We start from the raw sequence: 24,045 nt of genomic DNA, 5'->3' as shown, positions 1-24,045 counted from the left end.
GTGAAAGGTCTTCAAAGGGCTTGAATTTGATTAGTATCTTTAGTGATTTAGTGTCTTTCCCTTAAGTCTCTATGAGTTCAAATAAATCACACTTGATGTTGCTTAGTGCAGTTTTAATGTATTAATTGGTCAGGACTTGTTTTTTTTTTCGAGGAAGATCACAAAGAGAACAAATCACAGGAGCACCATCACTGTCAGAGGTCACAGGGGTCAGGGGTGAAAGGACCACGAGTCACTGCTCGGATACTGACTCACTGTTACCTTTGATGGCTCTCTCGATTTTCACTTCATAAAACAAACAAAAAAACATAAAAAGCAAAGAGAAGGGTGAAAAAGCTGACATTTAATTGCAATTAAGTGAATTATATCAGCTCTGACGCCTCTGTACCGCTGTGACACTGTGGTGCCTCACACTCACACAGCGTAGTCCAATAACTGTCAGACTCCTACAGCTACATGATTGTATCGTCATTGAAAGAGGAAATTAAAACAAAAATGGGCAGATGTACCTCCGGCCATGTTCAGCACTCTGTCCAAGGCAGGATGGACCTCCTTATCCAGCCGATCATGGATCCTCCCACCCAACAACGGGCCTATATCTGTAGAGAAGATAGCATCACATCAGCAGGATGTTAAATAGTGCAAGTCTCTCTTTTTTCTTTTCTTTTTTTTTTATTATTATGTCACTGCTGCCATTATTGCACAGGCAGTGTTATATTATAATAACAATAACAGTATTGCTTTTGCTTGTGCCAACTTTCAGGGATTAACTGCATAAAGAGAAAAGTAGGATGAATGTCAGAGTCACCACCGGAGACATTTAGACCTAGATGTGTCACAAAGACACAATACGTTTTATATACACCCTCAGGGATGTATATAGGGATGGACACGAGTATTCCATTACTTGGTTGAATATAAAAAGTCGATCAGTTACTGTTTTTATCAATGACTGCATTTATAAAAGCAAATCTTTCTACAATGATGACCTAATTTGTGGTGCATCTGCGATCACAGGGTGGCAGCAAGCATTTAGTTCCCACACTGAGACATCAAATTTAAGGACTACAACTTTCCAATGACCAGTGTCTATTTAAGGCGATATTTAGACTTACAATTTTAACAAACTTTGCAGAAGAGTCTTTGAACGCATCACGTTAGCTGAGCACACTGTAAATTCTGCATTACTTTCACAAGCTGATGTTTAGAATATTCAAATATTTGACAAAAGTAAGATAAATAGTATTTTTTTTATTTTTTTCAAGAAATGCCAATTCCTAGAAACTCTCTGTCCCATTTAACTTCCTTTCAGAGACAAAGAGGAAAGTCTACTTACTATTGAGGTCAAAGATGACTTTCTTCTTGGCTGTGGCATACTGGGATATGACGTAGTCGATTTGCTGCAAATCAGAAAAAAAAACAGCAGAGCAAACTTTAAATTAAAAGAGGTTTTAAGAGAAATAGCAGTCCAGTGTGAAAAACGATAATAATTATGATAAAGAGAATCAGAGAATGACAGCATATAACACAATGACTGCAACATCTGTGGATCAGATCGTATTTGAATGATGCATTGTTTCTTTAGTGATTTGAGTTTCTCAAAAAGTCACCTATTGTTTCTACAATGATTGACAATTTTAAGAAAACAGAAGTTGTAAATTGGTAAACGAGTCACAGACAGCAACTGCAGCAAAAAGTGCTGCAAAAATGTTTGTATCAGTGGAGGAAAAAGGCAAAAAATATTAGCTAGTGAATTGAATTATAAGCAACATTTCTGTTTTAATAATGCCACCAAAAACACTGAGTAGTAGTTTGTAGTTGTTGCACACAGAAAACAGACTTGAAAAGTTCCTCCTACATCCCTCACAACAGTGAATAGTTGCTCACGGGCCACACATAAGTCATTAAAAACATCAGATAATTAACTTAAAATTCAAGCAAAGACTGAGCCTTTTGTTCATGATTCATTCAAATAATTTCTAACTATTGTAATGATAAATTTAATTTCTCTGACTCAGAGCTACAGCTGCCCATCACCCTATACCTGCCCAGCACAGAATACCAGGTCCTTTTATGTATTGTGTATTGTATATTATGTAATTAGCATGTCTGGCCTGAACTTGCACCTTCCTACAGCATCCGCAGGGAGTCTGCTCCCCGATACCTACAGTGGACAAAGAGGTGTGAAAACTCCGCCTGGAAAAGTAGACTTATTGTCTATTGGAGGAATGCAAAAGGGGAGTTGCTCAGTTATAAATGTGGAGAGCCCACTATGCTCTGGGTCTTTCTCCAGCTAGGATCACTCCTGTGAAGACCTTTCCTTGCAATGAAAAATAAAAACTTGTCGGCCGGCAGAAGTTTCTCTATTTCATTCTTCATCAGCAGCAGAGAATTTCCACAACACTATCAAACAATATCTTTTATTATAATTAAAATCAAGTTGGTTTTTTTCTGAAATAATGTAACTGTGACACAATACTTTATGACCTTGTTTTGACAGTAAACATTTTATGAGATTGTTCCTAAAAACAAAAGCAGACAAATCACAGAGATCACGACGCTTGCCTCACACTGATTCTTACCATCGGCGTGTCATTAACGAAGGTGTGTAGGTCCCTCATGTTGCTGTTGACCAGTCTGCGAATGTTCTTCACCTGCGAGCTCAGGTTCTGGTTGGCGGCGTACGCACACAGCACGCCCATCCTATAAATAAACCACAGACACAATCACTGTGACCTTTCTGTCAGCGCCGTGACCTTTCCTCTCCATCATCCATCAAAGCAGCAGCAGCAGCAGCCTGGAGGGTGTGCTTCACTCAGCCAGGTGATAACATGTCTTCAACAGTAGGGGGCAGTATGCACCACTGTTTTTTACATAGCAATGGTCCACACAGTGTGAGCCTGCAGACTGAGCTGTGGAGGAGGAAGATCACATCAAACCACATTGATATCGTCAAATAATATTTAAAAGGTATAAAAACCAGAAAAGCAGCCTGAGAATTCTGTAGCCTACTTTTTGTTGATTTAGCAGAGTTTAACAGACTTTACATCTTTATATTTCTGTCTTTTTATCAAGATACAACCTTGAAAATACAGGAATTATGTACACTACCACACAAGTGTCTTGTTCGATTGTGGCCTCCCTTTAAATGTGAAAAACAGCAGGAACCTGGTTGTTTTGAACCTATACAGTAAATGGAGTGGAATCATAATCACGGTCATTGGTAAAGCACCTAATTATTATTAATTATCTGACTATTTCATGTATAAAGGTTTATTAAAAACTTGCTTATATACAATTTCGGCCAAATATGACAGAAGCACTGTCCACTGTGCCACTGTCAGAGAAAAATCTGCAAACAAACTCAAGATGGTGGGATTCAAGAAATATTCGCTATTCCTTCTGTGAATGCTTGACTGGGATTGGTTTTATTTTTCAGCATGACAACGAATCCCAAACACACTGCAAATGCAATTGAATCCTATTTTGAGAGGAAGAATAACCAGAGAGACACTATGTGGCTGACACTGAGGCAGTGTTTCCTGTGTTTTCTGCTTGAATCTTAATAAAGAGACCAAAAACAACCCCTCAAAACAAATGGATGCTCATGAAACTTTAATATAACAACAGCTCGAGGTGGCAGATGTAGAGATGGCTCGATAGCAATTTATTTCGTGTTTGAGACGACACAGACAGACATCAGTCCCATTAGGGACAATTTTATTTGTTAGCAATATGTTTATAAAAATGGTATATTTTATTATATTCAGCACATTCATAAATAATAAATACGCTTGTTTTAGTGTTTAAATTACAGTTATTATCTACTTAATAGCTGATTCTATTTTATTTCAGTCTGTTTTTGTTATTTATAGATTAATTTGAATCATAAATAATATACATATTTTTTTAAAATACTACAATATCATGACTGAATATAGTGTTATATATAGTATACACTCTTAGAAATAAAAGTGCTAAGTAGAACCATATAAGGTTCTTCGGCTTGTCCTCATAGGAGAACCCTTTTTGGCTCCAGGTGGAACCTTTATAAAAAGGTAAAAAGGAACCCTTTTAAAACCCTTTATTCAGGAAAGGGGTTTTAAAGGGTTCTCTGGATCAAAATGGTTCTAACTGGAACCATTAGTGTTACCAAGAAGCCTTGAAAAACCATTTTTTCAGAAGCAAATGGTTCCAGGTAGAACCTCAGCCCTTGCAGAAGGACCCTTTTGGAACCCTTATTTCTAAGAGTGTAGTAATATATAGTGTAATATAGTCTTTTTACATTATCTGATCCAATGATTTTGACCAGTATCGGACTGATAAGTCACTGTGTTTCATAGCAACACATCTGTTGCAGAGATGCTGATCATTTACACTTACTACTTTATGCTTCATAACTTATTTGTGTCGAGATGGACATGCAGGAATAAAGGAAAAGCAAATTAGAAATGAACACACAGCAGGAAACACAGGTGTGGCTACATTAAAGTACAATCTGTACAATCTAACATGTAAACACATTCAAATTGAGCGAGTCTCTCTCTCACACACACAAACACACACACTTCAAACAGACCTGAGTTGCTCGGTGCGAGGCTTAATTAGCCCGGGTAACATCAAGGGGGAAAGACAGCCCATAATATTTCGCCGTTTCCATGACTCACTCACATCCCAGCTGAATTTCTGCTCGCTAATAAACGCGTGCGTGCATGTACTGTACTGTATGTTTGTGCCGTATGCTGTGGTGAGGATCGACCGGGCTGTGGATGGTGGAAAAGAAGTCGGCACGCGGGGAAATCTCATTACTGGAAAGACTTCAGAGACACAAGCGTCTGTGTCAATGATGTAAAGTGACTCGATCAATGAAGATGAATTAAACTGCTGTGACTCGGCGTATAATCAGACAGTGACATCTGCATGTCTGCAGTAGAACCCGGATAAATACTTTCGTTAGTCAGTCAGGTCTGATAGTTTTGCTTGACAGAGGCATAGCAATAACATCAACAACAAACAAATCACCAAATGTTGTGCATTTTGACTGATTTTTCACACCATTTTTCCAGGTTCTCTGAAAGACTTGTCAGACAAAAAGTAGGGTTAATTTCCTTTACAAGCCAAGTAAGGATATTAAATCAGATTATATCTAATGTCCCTACTTGGGAGAAGTTTTTCAGCAGATGTGAGCCTTTCATAACACACAGGTTATCAGCAGTTATGTCTTAAAATAATACTGAATAAACAAAGACTTTGCCTGCTGAAAATGGTGTCGTAATGATTTGTTGTAATTGTGTTGTAATTGGTGTGAATGTATGCAATTGTAATTATTATAATGACTCATTTATAACACAGTTTAAGCATAGAACCACTTTTTGTCATTAGGATTGGGTAATAACGTCTTCTGGGGGGTCATTTACATTTTAAACCAAAAAATAAATTGGTTGATAGCCAGTAAGGAACGTGAGGAAACTTAATTGGAATGGCTCATTAAACATAATCAATGTCAGGTAAACAACAGCTGAGCTGAGCTGAGCTGAATAACAGTCCCAGCCAGAAAATGCTTTGGCACAGACTGTATGTTAACTAAGTGAATGCACTTTGGCGTAAAAAAAAAGTGTGTTTTCACCACTGTGGGTCCTTTAAAGGGCAAATACTTCTCAGCCTTGCCCTTGAGAGAGAAACTGCTCGTGCTGTGTCTGGTCTGGTCTCGGGGGGGGGGGGTTGGGGTGTGATGACGTTGGCCATAAGTAGTGAGTGTGTGAGTAAACGCTGTCATCGCTTATGCAGAGACATTGATGAGAAACTAGGCCAAACAACTAGGCTGGGACACAGTGAAGTGGAGCCATCCGGAACCAGGGGAAGATTCAAAATGGCCACTTTGACAACAAAAGCCTTTTGTCCAACAGTTTCTCTGCCTTTTCACGCCATGTCCCTGGTCATGTGTCTTTATCACTAAAAGTCCATGTTTTCTTCTGTCTCTCTTTCTCTTCTGCTACACCTTCATCTCTCATTCTTGCACCCTCAGGCTTACCTTGTTTCAACATCTCACAGTTTATTCTCACTTTCCTCCGGCACCCTCTCTGCCCTCTCTCCTTCACCTCCCCTTATTATTCATTGTCTCTCGCTCGCTGCCTCTCCCCGCTGGTGTCCCACAAGGTCACAGGAATCTGCAGCACAACAAAGACTCTTTCAGGGAAACACGCCAACCGGTTTCCAGCGACCTGCCCGGGTACGAAAAAAAAACCTCACCCACCTTCACCAACTTTGAGTTTTGCTACCTGACACGTGATGAAACAAAATTTGAGGGGGAAGATAGAAAAGAGATGGATGTCAGAGAAGAAATAAGTGATGTTGCAGAGTTTGAATCCAGGACTGAATCCCCCTGTGGTCTAATCATGACCAAAATACCACCTTCACTCTATATAACATTTAATGGTGTCTTCAATATTCCATTCAATTAAATATAAATAAATACTTTTAAGGCAACATCATAAAACCCACTAGAGTATTGTATGCGGGGGGGAAAAGTCTCATGAATTTTGCATAAAAGCAGAGAAGAGAGGATTTAAGTTAGAGTGTGAGGTTCAGGCATAAAATAATTGAAACAAAACCTGTCAGTGTTTTCCTGGAAAAAGTGGAAAAAAGTGATTTGTGATTTATGAAAAAGCTCCTTTTAAACCCTGGGCTTTAACTTAACACAATTTCTCTTGTCATCCTGATACATTTATTTGTTTCCTTTGTCTTTGTATTAAATGGTAAAAATACACTACACATACTAAAAAACTGCAGTCAATGAAATACTTTTACTCTATATTCTGAAATTTCTTATGGAACTTTTCTATTATACAGTTCTAGCACGACTCGGCTCGCCTCGTTTCTGTGCTTTTCCAGTAGTGATATTAGTACTTGCTCTGGCGAGGTTGCAAGCGAGCTGAGGCGATATTAAAATGCAACGTCGTCAGACTGCCGGCCACTGATTGGACAGAGAGTGTCATCACTGGCAGAGCCATGAGCGCGACGTCCGACACAAGAATCAAACCGAACAATGCCGAACTGTAGATCAGTTAAAGATGAATTATGTAATAAATCTAAAGCAACTGGCCACTAAATCCTCCTAATATGTCACAGAGACTCAGGAATAATATTCATTTAACAAACTGAACTCACCAACAACAAAAAGCCAAAATATTAAAAAAATAATAATCTTTTGCAGACCGCAAATCATGTTTTGGCATGTGGCGCTACCTACCGCTGTCTACCAATCATTGTAGTCAGTAGAGTCTTTGAGAACCTTGTTATTTTGAATTTGAGTGTAGTAACAGTTTTTGGCCACATTCTTACATATGGTGCCTTTAAAAGTACTTAAAAAAATCCTGAAAACATGCGTTAATCTCCAACATTTAACAAGGAAAATCGTGAGGCGAATTACAACCTGTTCAGTTGTATTTCTGCGACTACTGAGCTACTCTTTTTAATTAACTGATTCTAATGATTCAGTTACAGTTACACCGAAAACAATTGCTTGATACGTCACTTGTTTGTGTCGTGTTTAAAACACGATCACGGAGGTTTCATGTAGCCATGCTACGACGACCCCACCCATGTTGAGTGGGTACGCTAACAGCAGCAACAGACAGGAAGTTAGCCAAGACAATACCACTGACAGCAGCGTTTTAACAAAAAAAAAGCAACGTCAACAACTTTGAAATCGTTAAACAAAAAATTCAACCATCCAAAACCCAAACATATTCATTTTCCGACTAAAGTACACGTTGAATCCTCACATACGAGAAGCCTGAACTAGCAAACATTTGCTAGTTTAGCTTCACACTCTCTTTACGCTTTTGATTTGCTGAATCATCCTCGTCTCCAAAACACTGGGTAGTAATTTTCAGGTAGCATCAGCTTCTTTAAAAGGCCACTGGTCTTTAAAAGTGTCATGTATGACTTTAACTATGTACTTAACAAAGATTTACTGTTCCAAGTTCAACCAAATTCAATCAGCCTTTTACCTTGAATTTTATTTGCACAGTTTCAAATGACACCATCACATTTCGTCAAGGCTCGACATGGAAAGGTTGAGACCAATCAGTAGCCACATCAGCAGCTCTTTAAGTGATGACCTGACCTTTAGCGCAAACTGTCATGGCTAACGGCCATATAGCCGCCCTATAATTGACCACGGGAGACAATTAAAACGCGGCAGGAGGACAGTTCACCTCCAACAACTTTGTAAAAAAGAGCCGTAATTATGGTTTGAGCAAGAGCCAAATGACACATGAAACTCTCCCTTTAGGGTGGAAAACCCCGCAAACAGCATCAAAGTAATGCAAGCGCCCCAGAATCTAGGCCACTACTGGGGGCTGGGTAGTGAGTGTTACATGGTCTGGTGCCTCCATAGCTTTTTACAAACTCCCAACAATGGCTTTCATTCAGTGTGATTGTAGTAGCCAGGCTGGGACAGTCGTCTTTCAGCCCATCCCTGCTTTGACACTGCTGGAACTGGACTTCTATTATCCTGTCTCTATGTCGGAGAATGATTACAGTCGTTACCGTGGTTACTTGTGTATCCTTACTTACACTGTAAATATAAAACTCATGCTTGTACATTCATATTATGTGTTTTTTATTCATTTTATTCAGCGAAACCTCTGCCTGGCCTGTTTTCTTTTCACTTTCCCCCTCGAGTAGCTATTCTTAAATTCCTTTTATCCACTGTTTAATTTTGTTTTCCGGCATTGGCCAGGTCACCGTCTGAGCCCAGCTTCCAAGTGTAGCACTGCGTCTTAACAAGGATTCAACCAGACAATGAATACTTAAGCTTTCTGACTCCAGGGCCTTTTTACTCTGGGTCTGACAACCCTGTGAAGAAGACTGTGCTGAATTTGTTTTTCCTTTTTCCATCCCGGCCTCATAAGGATGATGTATAAGCTAAGTGTGACACAACAGACCATTATATACAAAGTAAACAGTCCAGAAATGATATGAATGCTACACTATGAGCCAAACAGCCCGTAGGGTTCAGGGTTGCGCAAACAGCCGCAGAAGGTCACTGTTATTTAAAAAAAAAAAAAAAAACAGGGAAGGAGTGAAAGATAAAAGAAGGAAAATCTGAAATCAGGGGCATTTCCAACTAGCAGGAAAAGCAGGCAGTTGCCTGAGGTCCTGAGCTCAGACGGCAGCAAGCGAGAACAGCTTTAGTCCACAGTGGAGGTCGACTGATTAATCGTCTCCAATAGGACATTTCACAACCTATCGGCATATGCAGACCCTGGCTCCGATAAAGGCCGATGGCCGATCTAACTCTGCCTGTCGCGTGGAGACACAGATCACTGCTCCACGTGGAGGATCCACAGCCACAGATGCTGCTATTGACTATGAGTCTCCATTGCTTTATGAAAGGGCCTCTTTTGCAGGAAATGTGCGATAAATAACAGAAAAGGCGCGTTAAGTTTCGCAGAAATGCTTCGAGGTGCATTCAGTGACCCTCAGAAATGTCAGTACCTCTGCAGATGATGATGCATTTCAGGAAACTCATGTGTTTTATTACTTCTGCAAACAGTCCATTAAACAAGGTGGATTGCAGCCTCTCTGGTTTACTCAGCTGCAAAATGTGTTCCACCCCTCTAGAGTTCCTGGTAATCTGAAAAGTCCCCAGTGGCAAGTAGTTCCTCGTTTGGGTGAAAGATTGGGGTCGAGGGTAAGTTTTTCCCTGGGTAATTTTGGTGGAAACGTGCCAAGGTTTGTTAAATTTTTCTGACGAGTATTTCTTTCTTCATGCTTCAAAATATCAGTCTTTAAAAATCCAGTTTCGTTCGACTGTTAATCCAGACCTTTGCAAGAACTCTGAACTCCATAATCAGAGCAGCACAGAAGCACTGATGCTTTGGTTAGACCTGTCTGTAGTTGGGCTGGTTTAATGTAGTCAAGATTGTCCCTTGAAACACCCCCGTCTAAACGCCATGCTATTATGGGATTACAGTCCTGTGTGTCTATGCAGGTGAAGCAGAATCCTATTTTACTCATCCAGTGATTTTTTTTTTTACTCACTTATTTTATTGTCTAGATTTTACACTTCCATTGTCATGTAGCAGATTTTGGCCAGAACTCTTGTAATTTGCTTGCATAAAGCACATGTTGTAAGGACAGTTTCCATAACAACCACCTGCACTTTATTAAGCCTTGACCAGTCAACCTTTGATTTGCATTTTAAATTATTAAGCTCCTGACTTTACAGACTTAAAGGTTTCTTTGGTGTCAGCACTAAAAGTCAGTTCTCAGGGACACATGCTTTTTCATGGACAGTGATTGGTTAGAACAGCACAGATCTTTGCCCATTAAGTGAGATTAGCAAGGAGCAAAAAACACAAGGCGAGAGTGATGGCTTTAATTTAGCCCTCAGTCTCCTGCAGCATCTGTGCTCACAATGACTGCACTCACCAGCTGTGATGAGGTAAACTTAACAGGTTAGCTTTCTGAAAAAGAAAGTAAACACACATTTAATTACAAAAAAAAACTATATAGCCTATATGGGTGCACAATTATCATGTCTTAATCAAAACATGGTATTTTTCTTTGTTCTGTTTTCTTATATATCATATATAGTGTTTATGAATAATTATACATTTTAATTTGATGTCATCTGCATAATCCCAATAAATGTGCCCTCGTCTCGCTGACATAGCTCTAAAGTTTAATTTCTAAAACTATGCAGGACGTGATTTATTTGACTTTTTTGGACACTTATTCATGATGCCACTTATCATCATTTGATCGATAATCAATTTCTGATCAACATAAGTTTCAGGCTTAGGGATAAGCTGATATGATACTATAGATCGCATGCTTCACTCTGCACAGAGTGTAAAAAATCAGTACCAGCATTTTAGCTGAGTCATGTTGTCAGATGTTTATTTCTGCATTATGGCAGAAGAATATTTGGAACTCAGTTTGAGAATTATGTCTTTAAAATAGATTGAAATGGCACAAATGTGGCTAAAAAGTTTCGTGTTTGTGATCTCCGTATTGGTATTGGACAGGAAAAACTTGTATCGTGTCATCCCGATTCAGTCCGATTTTATTTATTAATTTTTTGACTTCTACATCTTTGACCAATAACCTCCAAAAGTTAATAGTCAAAACACACACACACACACACACACACACACACACACACTCAGGCACAAAAACAACACCCTGCTTCCTCGCAGAGTAATGGAAAGCAACAAATGAGCTGTGAAGTTCACCGTTCTCCGTCTCCCCCCCTGCTGCCTCAAACACATTTTCTTTTTTCCCCGATTGTGATGTAAAACATGTTTCAGAGCCGACGCAGCCGACATATACTTCACTATAATATCGGACACGTTGACGCAAAGATCCAAAGAAGCTGCAGCAGGAAAACAACAAGAGTGAGGTTCAACCGTGTCTGCGTGGGCATGGAGAAGACAGAAGAAAAAAAAAAGGATTTCCACAGAATCTACAAAGAGGAGAAATCAGAGTTTCTCAGTGAGACTGATCAAAAGTAAAGTTTTTTAAATCACTGGAGCAAAGTCGACCAATTTATAGAATAAAAATCGGTTTGTATATAAATATTTGTCTTATTGTTAGTTTCTTTTTTGGATGTTTACAATTATCATTATACAATGAACACTGTAGATAAATAAGGATGTATGTAATTTTTCTTTTACATTTTTACAAACTGTATTTTCTTTCATCTATATTCAATTGAAATTGTATTAAAGCTATACAAATAAATCAATAAGTATGTATTTGTCTATTTAAGTCATCGCACATTACCTTTATTGGAATTGAATTGAACCCGATGCATTTCTGACCTTCACATACAAGGTTAAATCATAGCCACTGATGTACAAAAACCAAGAAAAAGGGCTCCATCGGCGCGGAAACGCTGCTATTTGGGCTCGTAAATCCTCGGAGCCGATGACAGTGAACATCTCTGAGCCGTAAAAACCACATCACTGAGACCTGCGGCTTTGCCTTATTCATGTCTTTCTCCTCCTCTCTATATATTACAGTTTGTGCCTTATCATCACTGCTGCAACACAAATGTGTCCCAATAAATCCAGAAAAAAAACAAGAAGGTCCTGACCGAGACATAAAACATAACAAAACATGAGTATGTTTCAACTGTACGGAGCAGTTGTTTATATTTCACTCAGAACTACAGAAAATAATCAAATAGTGGATTCTGGCTTTAAAACCAGCGATGAGGGAGAATGGGAACAATTAGTGAAAGTGATGTCTCTACAGGAGACGTGATAAAATATGGGATGTACAGAGAATCTGTGATGGAGCTCTCCACTTAATTAACTTGGCGGTGGTTTGTGTAAAGCTGCAAAGTTAAACAAGCGTCCATCGTGTTTCAAAGACAGAGAGTCATCGTCCGCTCAGGTCAGTTAACACAAACTGACATAAACGTATAATGGGAACCAAAATAAAGACTCATTTATATAATATATATATGCTATGATGTGGGTGTACAGCATATGTATATCATGCAGACACTCACAGTTATTGTTATCCTTCAGATTATTATTATATATCTGGTTTTCCGGTCATTTTTTGGGGGTTAATGTGCATAAAAACTCTAAACTTTAAAACTAAAAACCCATGTATTGCTCAAAGAGGCAAAATTGAGTTCCACTGAATTTCTCGAAACTTGGTGGGAGGACATTATAGACCAAGACCAACAAAAAAGTCAATCGTAACCGTAGCCTCAACTCAACAGGAAGTCGGCCATTTTGATTTGTGCCGTCCATTTAGCTGATTTGCACCCTGCGTAAATGAGCAAACTCGTACGAACGCGTTTGTCGTATTGACATTTAAAAAACAAACCAAAAAAAAACCACACACACCAACTTGTTATTGACACATCAACGATGAAAAGCTGTCAAAAGGATTAGCTGATTCAAAACGGTGTAACCACGGCAGCCATCATCGGTGTTTTGGGCAATTTCTACCAATCGCCACAGAACAGGAAGTGCCCTAATAACTTCGGAATACACCAAGTTCCACCGAATTTCCTGAAACTTGGTGGCAGGATGTTATAGACCAAGACGAACAAAAAAGTCAACCGTAACCGTGGCCTCAACTCAACAGGAAGTTGGCCATTTTGCATTTTGGTGTCAACTTTGGCGACAATTTGGGCGATTTGCACGCTTGCATGGGGAAGCGAGGGCCCTATTTTTTATTAGTACTGTTTATTATTCAGTTTCTTTCCTTTCCTGTTTTTATGCCCATAAAAGCCTGCAGAAAAAAATATCTCCACCACAATGAAAAAGAAAAGGGAAAAACCTTGAACATTGATGGATGTTTTTAAAAGTGACAGAAAAGATATTTGTAAATGCAAATCCTTCACTTCTCGCCCTTGAGGTCGGCAGATTTAAATTTGAATCTGATTGAATGATTATGAAGAAAACATGTTGTGTATTAAATGTATTAATATTCTAATGCACTTATGACGTCAAAAAATGGATCATTTGGCTACCTTTTGTTTCTGAAGCCTTTCAGAGGTTTATTTGTTTATCATTGTCTGTAAATTATTCATAATTGATGTTTTACTCAGTCTGTTTGTCTAAAATAATGACGTCTTGAAGTCAATTTCAAGATACGGCCTGATAACAGCATCATTTCTGCGTGACGGCAGAAGTGACAGAAGAGGATGGAGATTGTTAGATTGTGTACAGAAGCTGCTTCTGTGTCTCACGCACTTGTTTTGCCCGCGGCTCAGACTGAGCTGTTGTTCTGTGTGTGTGTGTGTGTGTGTGTGTGTGTGTGTGTGTGTGTGTGTGTGTGTGTGTGTGTGTGTGTGTGTGTGTGTGTGTGTGTGTGTGTGTGCTGTGTCAGCGTTATTCTCATGGTACTGCCTCTGTCATGTTCTCTCTGCACCGACGAGACCAGTAACTGATGGAGACGTTCATAAATGTAGTCGGTAAAATGAACTGGCGAACAATAGATGGCTATTCTATTAAACTGTACAGACCATAGAGGCTCTTACATATTTATATATCAGTATATATATATATATATATATATATATATATATATATATATATATATATATATATATACATATATATATATATATATTTATATACATACTGTATATATATATCAGTTTAAACCTTACCTTACACACAGGTTCACTGTCTTCACATCTTGTACGGATTCAAAAACATCTGCTGCGCTCGAGGATCAAAATGGCGATAACTTAAACGTAAGTTGACATTTGGAAATAAAGGGTGTTGTAATATAACAAAGTACAAACACTTAATTGCCGTACTTTAATACAAAATTCACGTATCTGTACTTTACTTTGTTTATAGTTCTAGCAACTTGTACTTTTACTCCACTACATTTATTCTAACTGTTTTTGTTACTCGTACTTCCAAGTGTCTTGCTCAAGGACACATACTGTATAGACTAACAGAGCCAGGAATTTAACCCACAAGACAACTCACCTTTACCACTGAGCCACCATGGCTAAAGACTGTCAGAAAATTACTTTTGATACTTAAAAAATAACTTCTTATGTTGCGCAAGACACGCAATATTTCATTTTCTATATTAACGTGACAAGATACAGTGTATTACTAAAAGAATTACTCTGAATTATTAATAAAAGAGACCCAAATAATGCATGAAAACAAATTTTCATTGCTGGTCCACTTTAATTTTACAATTTACTGGAGCGACAGTGTACTACACAGACACGTACAGTACGAACTCCTTCACTTACATGATTTTTATCATACGATATATGCATATGTAGTATTTTAAGTTAATAATGTAATGATTTAATAAAACATAAAACCTGTCACATATTTCCTAAACCTCTGTATTTTTGATGTCTTTAATAAGTGGAAATTATCTTAAAATAGTATTCCATATTTCTCGGGACGATATATTTGATTTTAGCTCTGAGGAAAATAGAGTAATTGTATTGATGCCACATGCTTACTCAAGCACATGACCACAAGCTCTCAGACGAAGAGTAAAGAGAGAAATCCACTCCTACGGTCAATTTAGAGTGTCCAATTGACCTAATCCCCATATTTGTTTGGACTGTGGGAGGAAGTTGGAGAACCAGGAGAAAACCCACACACACAGAGGGAGAGAACATGCAAACATGCAGAAAGGCCCCTGTTCCAACCGGGGATCAAACCCTGATCTTCTTGCTGCAAAGGCCACATGAGCACTAATCCTACTAAAAAAAAACACAACAGACATTTTAACTAACAAAGGACAACGAGTTTTGGTGTAGATTGCAAATAAAACATCATCTCAACAGCATTTTTTTTCTTCCCTACATTCATTATTACTACAACATCATCATTACACAGATTCCACTTCATCTTGCCCTGACTTTAATTGTCTGCTGCTTGAATAAGAATCTGCCGACATGTTTCATGCGTCTCCTCCCAGCATGTGGCCACACTCTGAGCTCGGAAAACAAATCAAGTCTTAAAACGCCAGAGAGATTCACAATTAAAGACTTCAATCTCCATTCGCCTGCTTTGACCTGGTAAAGGTGTGTGAGTATCAGCTTAATTTGATGATTTCAACATACAAGACAAAGATGAGTGTGATTTTCTTAATGGGCAACATTTGCAGCCTGAGCAGCAGTGGGTGGCATTGTCAGCATTCACACTAACAGCCACAGGTTTTTGGTAGCGTTCCCCTGGGACGTGACCGAACATCACCTTCACAGTGGAAGGTGATGCACCAGGGGAACGTTTTATTTATCATCTTATCTTATTCCTATCCTCAGATTTCCCCTTTCACACACGGCCCCTTTTTTACCCGTTCTGTCTCCTTCACGTTGGTTGCAATCAATCCTGTCCTGCTCTGATTCTGTTGTGAAAAAAGTGTAATTATAAACCTCGCTGGCACTGATTCTAACCTGATACCCTGGTGGATGTAATTATGCATCTGCAGTGAACAATAATATGTGTGATAATGGCCTAATATTTCCTTCATCATATTATTTTTTCAGTTCACTACCTGTGCTGAATATTCAGTGAAGGCAGTGTGCTTCAGTGTGAAATGCAAATTGTGTTGTTTTAAATTAAAACCTTTTTTTTTTACACTTTAATTTTAGAAACATATCACATCCGGTGACATTATCGCACCACGCACAGCATGTCATTCATTCATCACTGTCAAGGCAGAAAAGTGGCCACGAAAAGTTTTACCGCAGAATAAAATGGAAGCCTGACGAAGGACGATGAAGGACACGGCATATTTAAATAATCTTACATCCAGCAGAATAACAACAAGAACAAAACAAAAACGAGTCCTGACAGTCTTGGACATACACTCACGTGTGTGCGCATGAATTAAAAGAGAAGGTTTATCCTTTACACGAGCACGTTTCTGTCAGTAATGGTCATGTATTTGGGACTTTTATGGGAAATGGCTCTCAGGATCAATCGATATAAAGTAAGGAGACTGTAATTAAAGGGTCAATTGATTTTGTGCACTTAAATTAGCAGTGTTTTATTTAATTTAATTAAGAAGTGTAGTGAGTATCCTACATCCTACATTTCACGACTACATTGCATTTGTCATATCGTGCAAAATCAGAAAACACCTTTAATACCACAGTGACAGGCCCATGTGACATTTCTGGCAGAGCAGATAAGTCCACGCCGCACCAGGGTCTAAAATAACTTTTAAAAGGCACTTTTGAAGGAAAATTGACATCCACTGTAAGAAAAGGACAGCTCAAGTAAACTCTTGAACCTTTTAACGACAAAGTGCACTTCAGGTTTCCCTCTTCTGAAGGACACGGAGTCAGTTTTGTCCTTTGATTTGGAAAAGGTGTGGGAAAAATACTGCATCGAGAGGAAGTATCACAGTTTTTCCCGTCTATCTTAGTTCACAGGGAAATGGAAAGCAAGAGCATTTGCTTTTATATAATTCACCTACGACTCTTCTTCTTTTTATTAAAACTATATTACTGTCTTGCTTATTAAAACACAAAACAACACTGGCTTCACTTCATAGATTGTTACTCTACAAACACAAATATCAATAGCAACTTTTCCATTTCTCATTTACCTGGGATTTTTTTGAAAAACCTCAGCGCGTTTCCACCAAAATTACCCAGAGAAAAACTTTCCCTCAACCGCAAACGTTCCCCCAAAGAAATCTACTTGTAATTAGGGACTTTTTAGATAAGCAGGAACTCTAAACTGAGCAATTGACAAATCTTATTAAAAAATGTCAAAAAAAGTGACAAAGATAAAGAGTTTGGATTAGATTTGACTTTATTGATCCCACACTTTGCCACACTTTACCTTTGTTAAAATGTTCTTTAAAATTAACCCTAGTCACGTAATCAAGGGCAGAAACTAACTCTTGTTTTCATAAATGATGAATCTTTTGGTTATTATCTTGATTAATCCAGGACTAAAAATGTCTCGTCCAAAAAACAAAATGATTCAGTTTTAATGATATATTTCTTATAGCAAAGAAACCAGAACATATTCCACGGTAAATAGGTTCCTTGTAATAAAAGTTCCTGGAAATATTGGTGGAAAAGGCTCTAATGACCAGCCGTGTGGAGCGTTCCATTTGTAGTCGGAAGGTCATGTAGCATTCTAAAAAACAAAAACAAATCAACTGTAAATCCAGATATTATGTGTGATTCCAACTCCCAGTTGTGAGTTTCAGTGTAAAGGGAACACAGCATTTGTAGGAACCACTTAGTTTGTTCTGGGTTCATGTTTTCATCTCATCTCCTGCAGTTTTATTGTCCTCACCCTTTCACCTGTATGTCCTGTTGTTTTCTTTTTTCTTTTTTTTTCCCCACTTAATCCAATTTTAACACATCTTGGAAAATAATTCACCCCTGTCGCTTCTCTGGGTCTGGCTTTTAGCTTTTCTTTAGTGGCAGTAAAAAGCAGTGTGGACTCGGAGCTCGGGTACTCATCCTTCTCCCTCCTGTAATTGCTTCATTAGAGCCTGTGCAGCATCTCTGCCTGGTAGCTTGGGAGATTTAATAAGAGCTCAGAGGATGCTCTCAAACTGCTGCTAGGATATTGCTGTGGAATTTCTAATATCCGGGCTTCATTCCAATGAGGACAGAAAGTCAAAGAACATCAAACTAAATAGATTCGCGCATCCCTTCAGTCAAGTACAAGATGAGAACGTCCTCCTGAGCTGTTCGTGATGTGGCTACATTCCCCGCGGCTACTGTTTCTTCTCCTACCGAGACTGCGAAACAGAGAGTGGATTGTGTTTCCTGTTGTTCATTTTCAGTGAGATTATTCCACAGAGATACAGATGAAGATTTAATGTCAGCTCATACGGAAGAATGTTCAACAGATTTCCAGCCTGTTCCTGCTTCGTTTTTCATTGTTTTCCTTCATCTTTGATTTTGCATTTGGAGCCAAATCTCATCCTTCTCATCAAAACTGTTCCTCAATTTCCGGGCCGGTTGTGCAACAGCATGTTAAGAAAATGAAAAGCATGTCGTAGGATAAACATGTCATTTTGGTGAAATCCAGGGAAAACGTTTTGCACCCGCTTTATATGACAGACGACTTGGAAATTTCCCCACTGGGGGACTAATAAAGGACTATCTTATCTTATCTTATCTTATCTTATCTTAAACAGGGCTGACAAACTCGTCATTTTCAAGTGCATATTTATTGTTTGTTTTATGTGAATTAAATGTAAATTATAATTCTGTAATTAAGAGTATAGAACACACATGGACAACATAAGGACCGAGGGCCACATCTGGCCCACAAACCACATTTATCCGGCCCGCAGCGTCCTCACAGGTCACCTCAAGTTGACTCTTGCTCAGCTCAAGTGACAGATCAACGTTGTGATACTGACACAATCGGAGCTAAGATGAGAAACAACATCAGTTTTGCACCTTTACATTGAACTTTCAAAACACAGAGACTTTTATTTTGAAATAGTTGCAGGAAACAAATTGTTTTATTAAATTTTTACTTTTAAAATGTAAATGCTATGCATGTAACATATAAAGTTAATGCTTATTAGGCTCTTTTTTTTTCTATTTGTGGCCCTTTACTTGATCATTTAAATGTCAGGGTGGCCCTCTGGAAAAGATGTTGCCCATCCCTGGTATAAAAGAACAGCAGCATGAATTTTAAACTGAACTTAATCAAGAAAATAAATAAATAAATAAATAAATAAAAAATTCTCAATAATAATAATAATGATAATAATTTTGTCCCAAATTGTTCAGTCCTAGAATTTATTTAGTTTATAGTTTAGTCCCTTTGCATGTACAGAAAAAGACTACTAACATCCATCTATATATACAGCCATACACTCACCCACCAAACCATACATCACACTTATCCGTAAAACAAGTCTCCCGGACTGAAAGTGTAGTGTTGTGTGTTTGTTTGCTCTATCATTAGCCTGAGGTGAGTGATCTGCATTTACTCACAGAACCTGAGCGCTTAAACACAAATGATCCACACATGCAAACTGTTCAAGTCTATCATGTAAGATAATATCATTATTCTTGTTAGATATGCTAATTGTCATTATTGAGTATTAAAAATACCCACAAAAATTCTGAAAAAAATGAGTGTCACATGACCACTAGAGGGCCTACGTGATCACATGACCTCTTGCTAGCATCCTCCTTGCCACACAGGTTAGCCGTGTGTGGTTATGCTAATAGGGAGACGCCAGCCACCGAAACTATCTTTAAATAGTTTTTTTTTCTTTTTTATTAGTATTTGCTTTTGTGTGTTTGTTGTACAATTTACCTGAACAGTGGAGCATCTGAATGTTTACCCAGAGTTCAATGTTTCTACACTGTAGTTCACTTATAAGCCTTTGAATTTGTACTTGAATGTCACATTTAAGTGAGCTATTTTAGTGAGCAATTAAAATCACAATTTTGAAGGATATCGACTAATAATTGTTATCAAAATCCCCTCAAAATATCAAGATATTGTTTTTTGCACATATCACCCACATCTATATGACGCATCAAGAAAACATACTCAGTCAAACAAAGAGACAAAAGCTAATGTTTCTTGAAGCCAGAGTGCTTCTCATTCACCAATGGAATTCATTAGCTACTGTATATTACCACAATATTGCAAATATCAAATGATCAAATCCTGTGATACTGATATTGTACTTAAGTTTCTAGCCTTTTCCAAAACTACACACCAATCAAATTATCAAACCTCTGCAAAATGAGTTAAATGCAATCTAACTATCTAAATACTTATCACAAAGTTGGAGCCATAACAGACTGCAAAACTTGATTTTCAAAAACATTTTAAAGACCACGGACACAACATTTGTGATCCGAATTTCAATGTTTTAATCCTGAGAAAACACAGACTAGACGACCCAGTCAAGACGCAGGACCACACAAACAAAAACAAGGTTTCTGACCTTTCTGACACAAGAGAATCAATCAAGATCAATACTGGAAGCTACACCAACTAAAGCCACATGCACATTAATGACCAAGCAAACAGTTCAGCCATATTATATATACTTAAAAATCCCTATATTGCAACAGTTAATGATAGATAATACTGGCTGCTAATTCTGCTGCTGCATTTCCCATTGGATACAGTCATCAGCCAAACTGTCATGGGTGCATTTAAATTGGGGAAATGACAGCTGGAACATTATTATAATAAACTCAGGAGGCTGGTGAAGGATGTATTATACAAAAAAAAGCCGAGCACAATAATAAGGTGAAGACGGAACTTTCCAGAAAAAACGCCTCCACCATGTAAACTTCCTATAATTATGATTCATATCATGTATTTTCGAGCTGTCACTTGGTTATTTTTTAGCAAATATATATAGTATGCTAATATAATAATGATGATCATTATATTCTCTGGAGTATATTAAGCTGTAGCGTGAATTCCGTGCAAATTATGATGACAAATGCTTCCACTGAGCCTGAATATGAAGGATGCTGCCACATCTTCAGTAGGTCTTTACTATATATAGCAAACAGCATGGGGGGATGGGGATGATGAGGCTGATGACCAACATTTGTGCGTGTATGTGCATGGAAAGGACACATTGGATGAACATGTTACAGCAGAGAAGAGAAGCAGTGTTTACATATTTGCATACGCCATCATGTGAGCTGATTTCCTCACATTTTTGCCTATGCATGCATGTGCACGTGTTAGCATGTGCACGCTCTGTCACAAAATTAGCACTTTTATCACGATTATAAACATCATTCTAAAGAAAGGTCAAAACGTCAGTATCAAAAGGTGATTGAGAACCTATAGATACGCCATTTTGTTTCACTAGGCCTATTATCTGTGATATAGCATGTTAGCTAATGGCTGTGGCTAGTCAGAAAATTAACTGTCATTCTACAAAAAAGTCAAAACCCTACTTCATCAAAACTTAATTTTGTTTATCTAGACTTATTATGAGCTATTTACAATGTTAGCGCACTGTCACTTAGCCTACCTCAAATGTAGCACTAAGTCATTGCTAGTCACGTTTTTATTGTCCTATTTTGTATTTCTAGATTCAATAGTATCATGTTAGCATGCTAACACTCTGTCACCTAGCTCAACTCCAAATTAACACTTTAATCATGATTATAAACATCATTCTAAAACAAAAAGGGTCAAAACTTCAGTATCAAAACGTGATTGAAAACCTATACTCTGCCATTTTGTTTCACTGGGCTAATTATCTGTTAGCACGTTAGCGTACTGTCACAAAGCTCGACTCAAATGTAGCATTAAGTCGTTGAGTCACATTTTTAATTGTCCGTCTAAAAGATGTCTGCTTCAAACGTCAGCGGAAAAACAGTTCACTTTTTTGCCTTTATGGACTTATTATAGTATGCTGCTAGCATATTAACGCTCTGTCACTTAGCTCGACTTGAAATTAGCACTCTTATCACGATTATAAGTCGTTGCTCGTCACATTTATGAAAGACGCCTGCTTCAAACGGCAGATACTAATAAGTCTAGGAAGACAAAACAGTTCACTATTTTGCTATCTAGACTTATTAGTCTCCAGTTAGCATGTTAACACTCTGTCACTTAGCTCTACTCAAATGTAGCACTTAGCTAACGGTGTCACACTCACGTGATGACCAGCGACGTGGAGAAGAGCAGCGTTCCCAGCAGGCCGCGCCGACAGTCCGCGTTCTTCCTCTGGCGCTGGTGCATCTCGCCGCCGCAGTTGTCGCAGCAGCGGCACATGCAGAAGAAGAGGCCAACGATCGGCACGAGGACGGTGAACAGCAGGCCCACAGTCGCACACACCAGGAAGCCTATCTCGTAGTAGATGACCTGGGGTCAGTGGGTGGGAGGGAGGAAGAAAAGAAAAAAAAATCAGATGAGGATTAAGAAGGTGACAAGCAAGAGAATGAGATGATAAGAAAGAGGTGGAAAATAAAGGGAGGGAGGTGAAAGAAAACACGATTGGATCGAGGGAGTGAAGGAGAGAAGAAAAGGATAGATTAACAGCAACATAACAGAAAAGAAGAAGGGAAGACACACACTAGGAGGTTTAGGATCAACACATCTAAAAATATCTGGATCCCACTGCCGAAAAATTCTCTCTTTATTCTTTATCCAAAAGGGATTTATAGAAAAACAACAATATAACACTAATCACTGTGGGAGAATCCTTTCTTTCCCGTTCTCAAATTCAATAATCGACTCTTTAACCACATTGTTGCACAGGATATAATACGATGAGTGCTGGTTGTGCGCAATTTCTGTTTTAAAAATAGTTTTTTACAGACATTTCCTTTCAATTTCAACATGCCAGGTAAAGAATAACAACAATATCGGAGTCAGATTGAGCCATCTATGCAGTTTCTCCTTCTCTAATGAAGCAGAACAATGAAAAACCTGCTTCCCTGGGAACGGACTACGAGGCGGATCGTGCACTGCAGCACCAATCCATGTGAGAAGCACTTTAAACTGGCACCGAGTTATGAAATCCTGAATTTTCTGGAAATAAAGGAGACAAATAAGCCCCCGGGGGTGGTGAGATGATAACATGAATTCCATCCTTCATTTTTAACAAAATAATTTAATCGCCAGAAAAGAAAGTGTCTGCCCGTTTCACAAATATGAGGTGATCTCCTCAGCTGGTAATGAAGTCAGGGGGGAAGACAGAGGGAAACAAAACAGGTTAAAGTATCTCTTGGCACAGGAAGTTTTCTGTGAAATTTTAGTGGCATCAACGTTACACTGAAGAATTATGAAGTGCTACGGACGGCCAGTGCAAATGGATGCACTCTAATGTAACAGCCGTACGTCCTCACCTTCACAGAGGTTACAACACTTTACTTTAATGAAGGTCATACAACTCTTGACGAAGAAAATGCTTCTTCACAACATAACTTTGAAACTATAAAAGTGAGGATTTTTACCTTGTATTAGAAACTGCATTAGTTTATAGCAGGTGTGGCTGTTAAATTTGATTTCACATGCAGACAAGGGCAAAACTAATTGGTTAAGCCGTTAATGAGTGAAGGCAGGTGATAGAGTTAATACTGTGGCTACAGTGGATGCTACTGAGATTAACGCTGACTTCCATAAGCATTCGATCTCGGAAGACAGAACTAGAAGGTGATGTCACCCCCGAGTTTACCGCGTTCCATTTGAGAAATTGGAGATGCAAACATACGGTATCTTGGAATTTCTTAGAACGTTCCGACTACATCTGACTCCACAGGAGCGTTACAGCTCAGATCACATCCATAAAATCAGACCCAATAAACACTAGCTAAAAGAAACAACTTAGTGAAAAGTCCGAAAAAGTTAGTATTAGGCATTTTCTAGTTGATCTATTACGTCACAGACCAAAACAACTTAAGCTAGCGACTAGTTGGTACCACATTGAGTCTTTTTACTTGGGCAATGGTTAGGGTCAGGGTTAATAATCTATTAATCTGTCGATTATTTTCACGATTTATCAAGTACTTGTTTGGTCTGTAAAACGTCAGAAAACGTTGAAAAATGTTGGTTTGGTGCTTCCCAAACCTAGACATGATGAAAG

The 24,045-nt window shown here is 38.5% G+C and overlaps 1 protein-coding gene across 1 annotated transcript in view; it reads right to left on the bottom strand.

The window, feature by feature from the left end:
- prom1a (prominin 1a) overlaps positions 1-24,045 on the bottom strand; it is a gene marked incomplete at both ends in the record, with an annotated part of 88,595 nt that overhangs the window by 22,367 nt on the left and 42,183 nt on the right. The window contains 4 exons of the mRNA XM_083891762.1: positions 510-599; positions 1,337-1,400; positions 2,583-2,703; positions 22,117-22,322. Of these exons, the coding sequence (XP_083747888.1) occupies positions 510-599; positions 1,337-1,400; positions 2,583-2,703; positions 22,117-22,322 (481 nt within the window). The remainder of the gene's footprint in view (positions 1-509; positions 600-1,336; positions 1,401-2,582; positions 2,704-22,116; positions 22,323-24,045) is intronic.

This window comes from Microchirus variegatus (genome assembly GCF_963457635.1).
Source record: "Microchirus variegatus genome assembly, chromosome: 6".
In the NCBI taxonomy this organism is placed as follows: domain Eukaryota; kingdom Metazoa; phylum Chordata; class Actinopteri; order Pleuronectiformes; family Soleidae; genus Microchirus; species Microchirus variegatus.
Note: the sequence above shows the minus strand (reverse complement) of the source record. Positions and strands in the feature narration are given on the sequence as shown.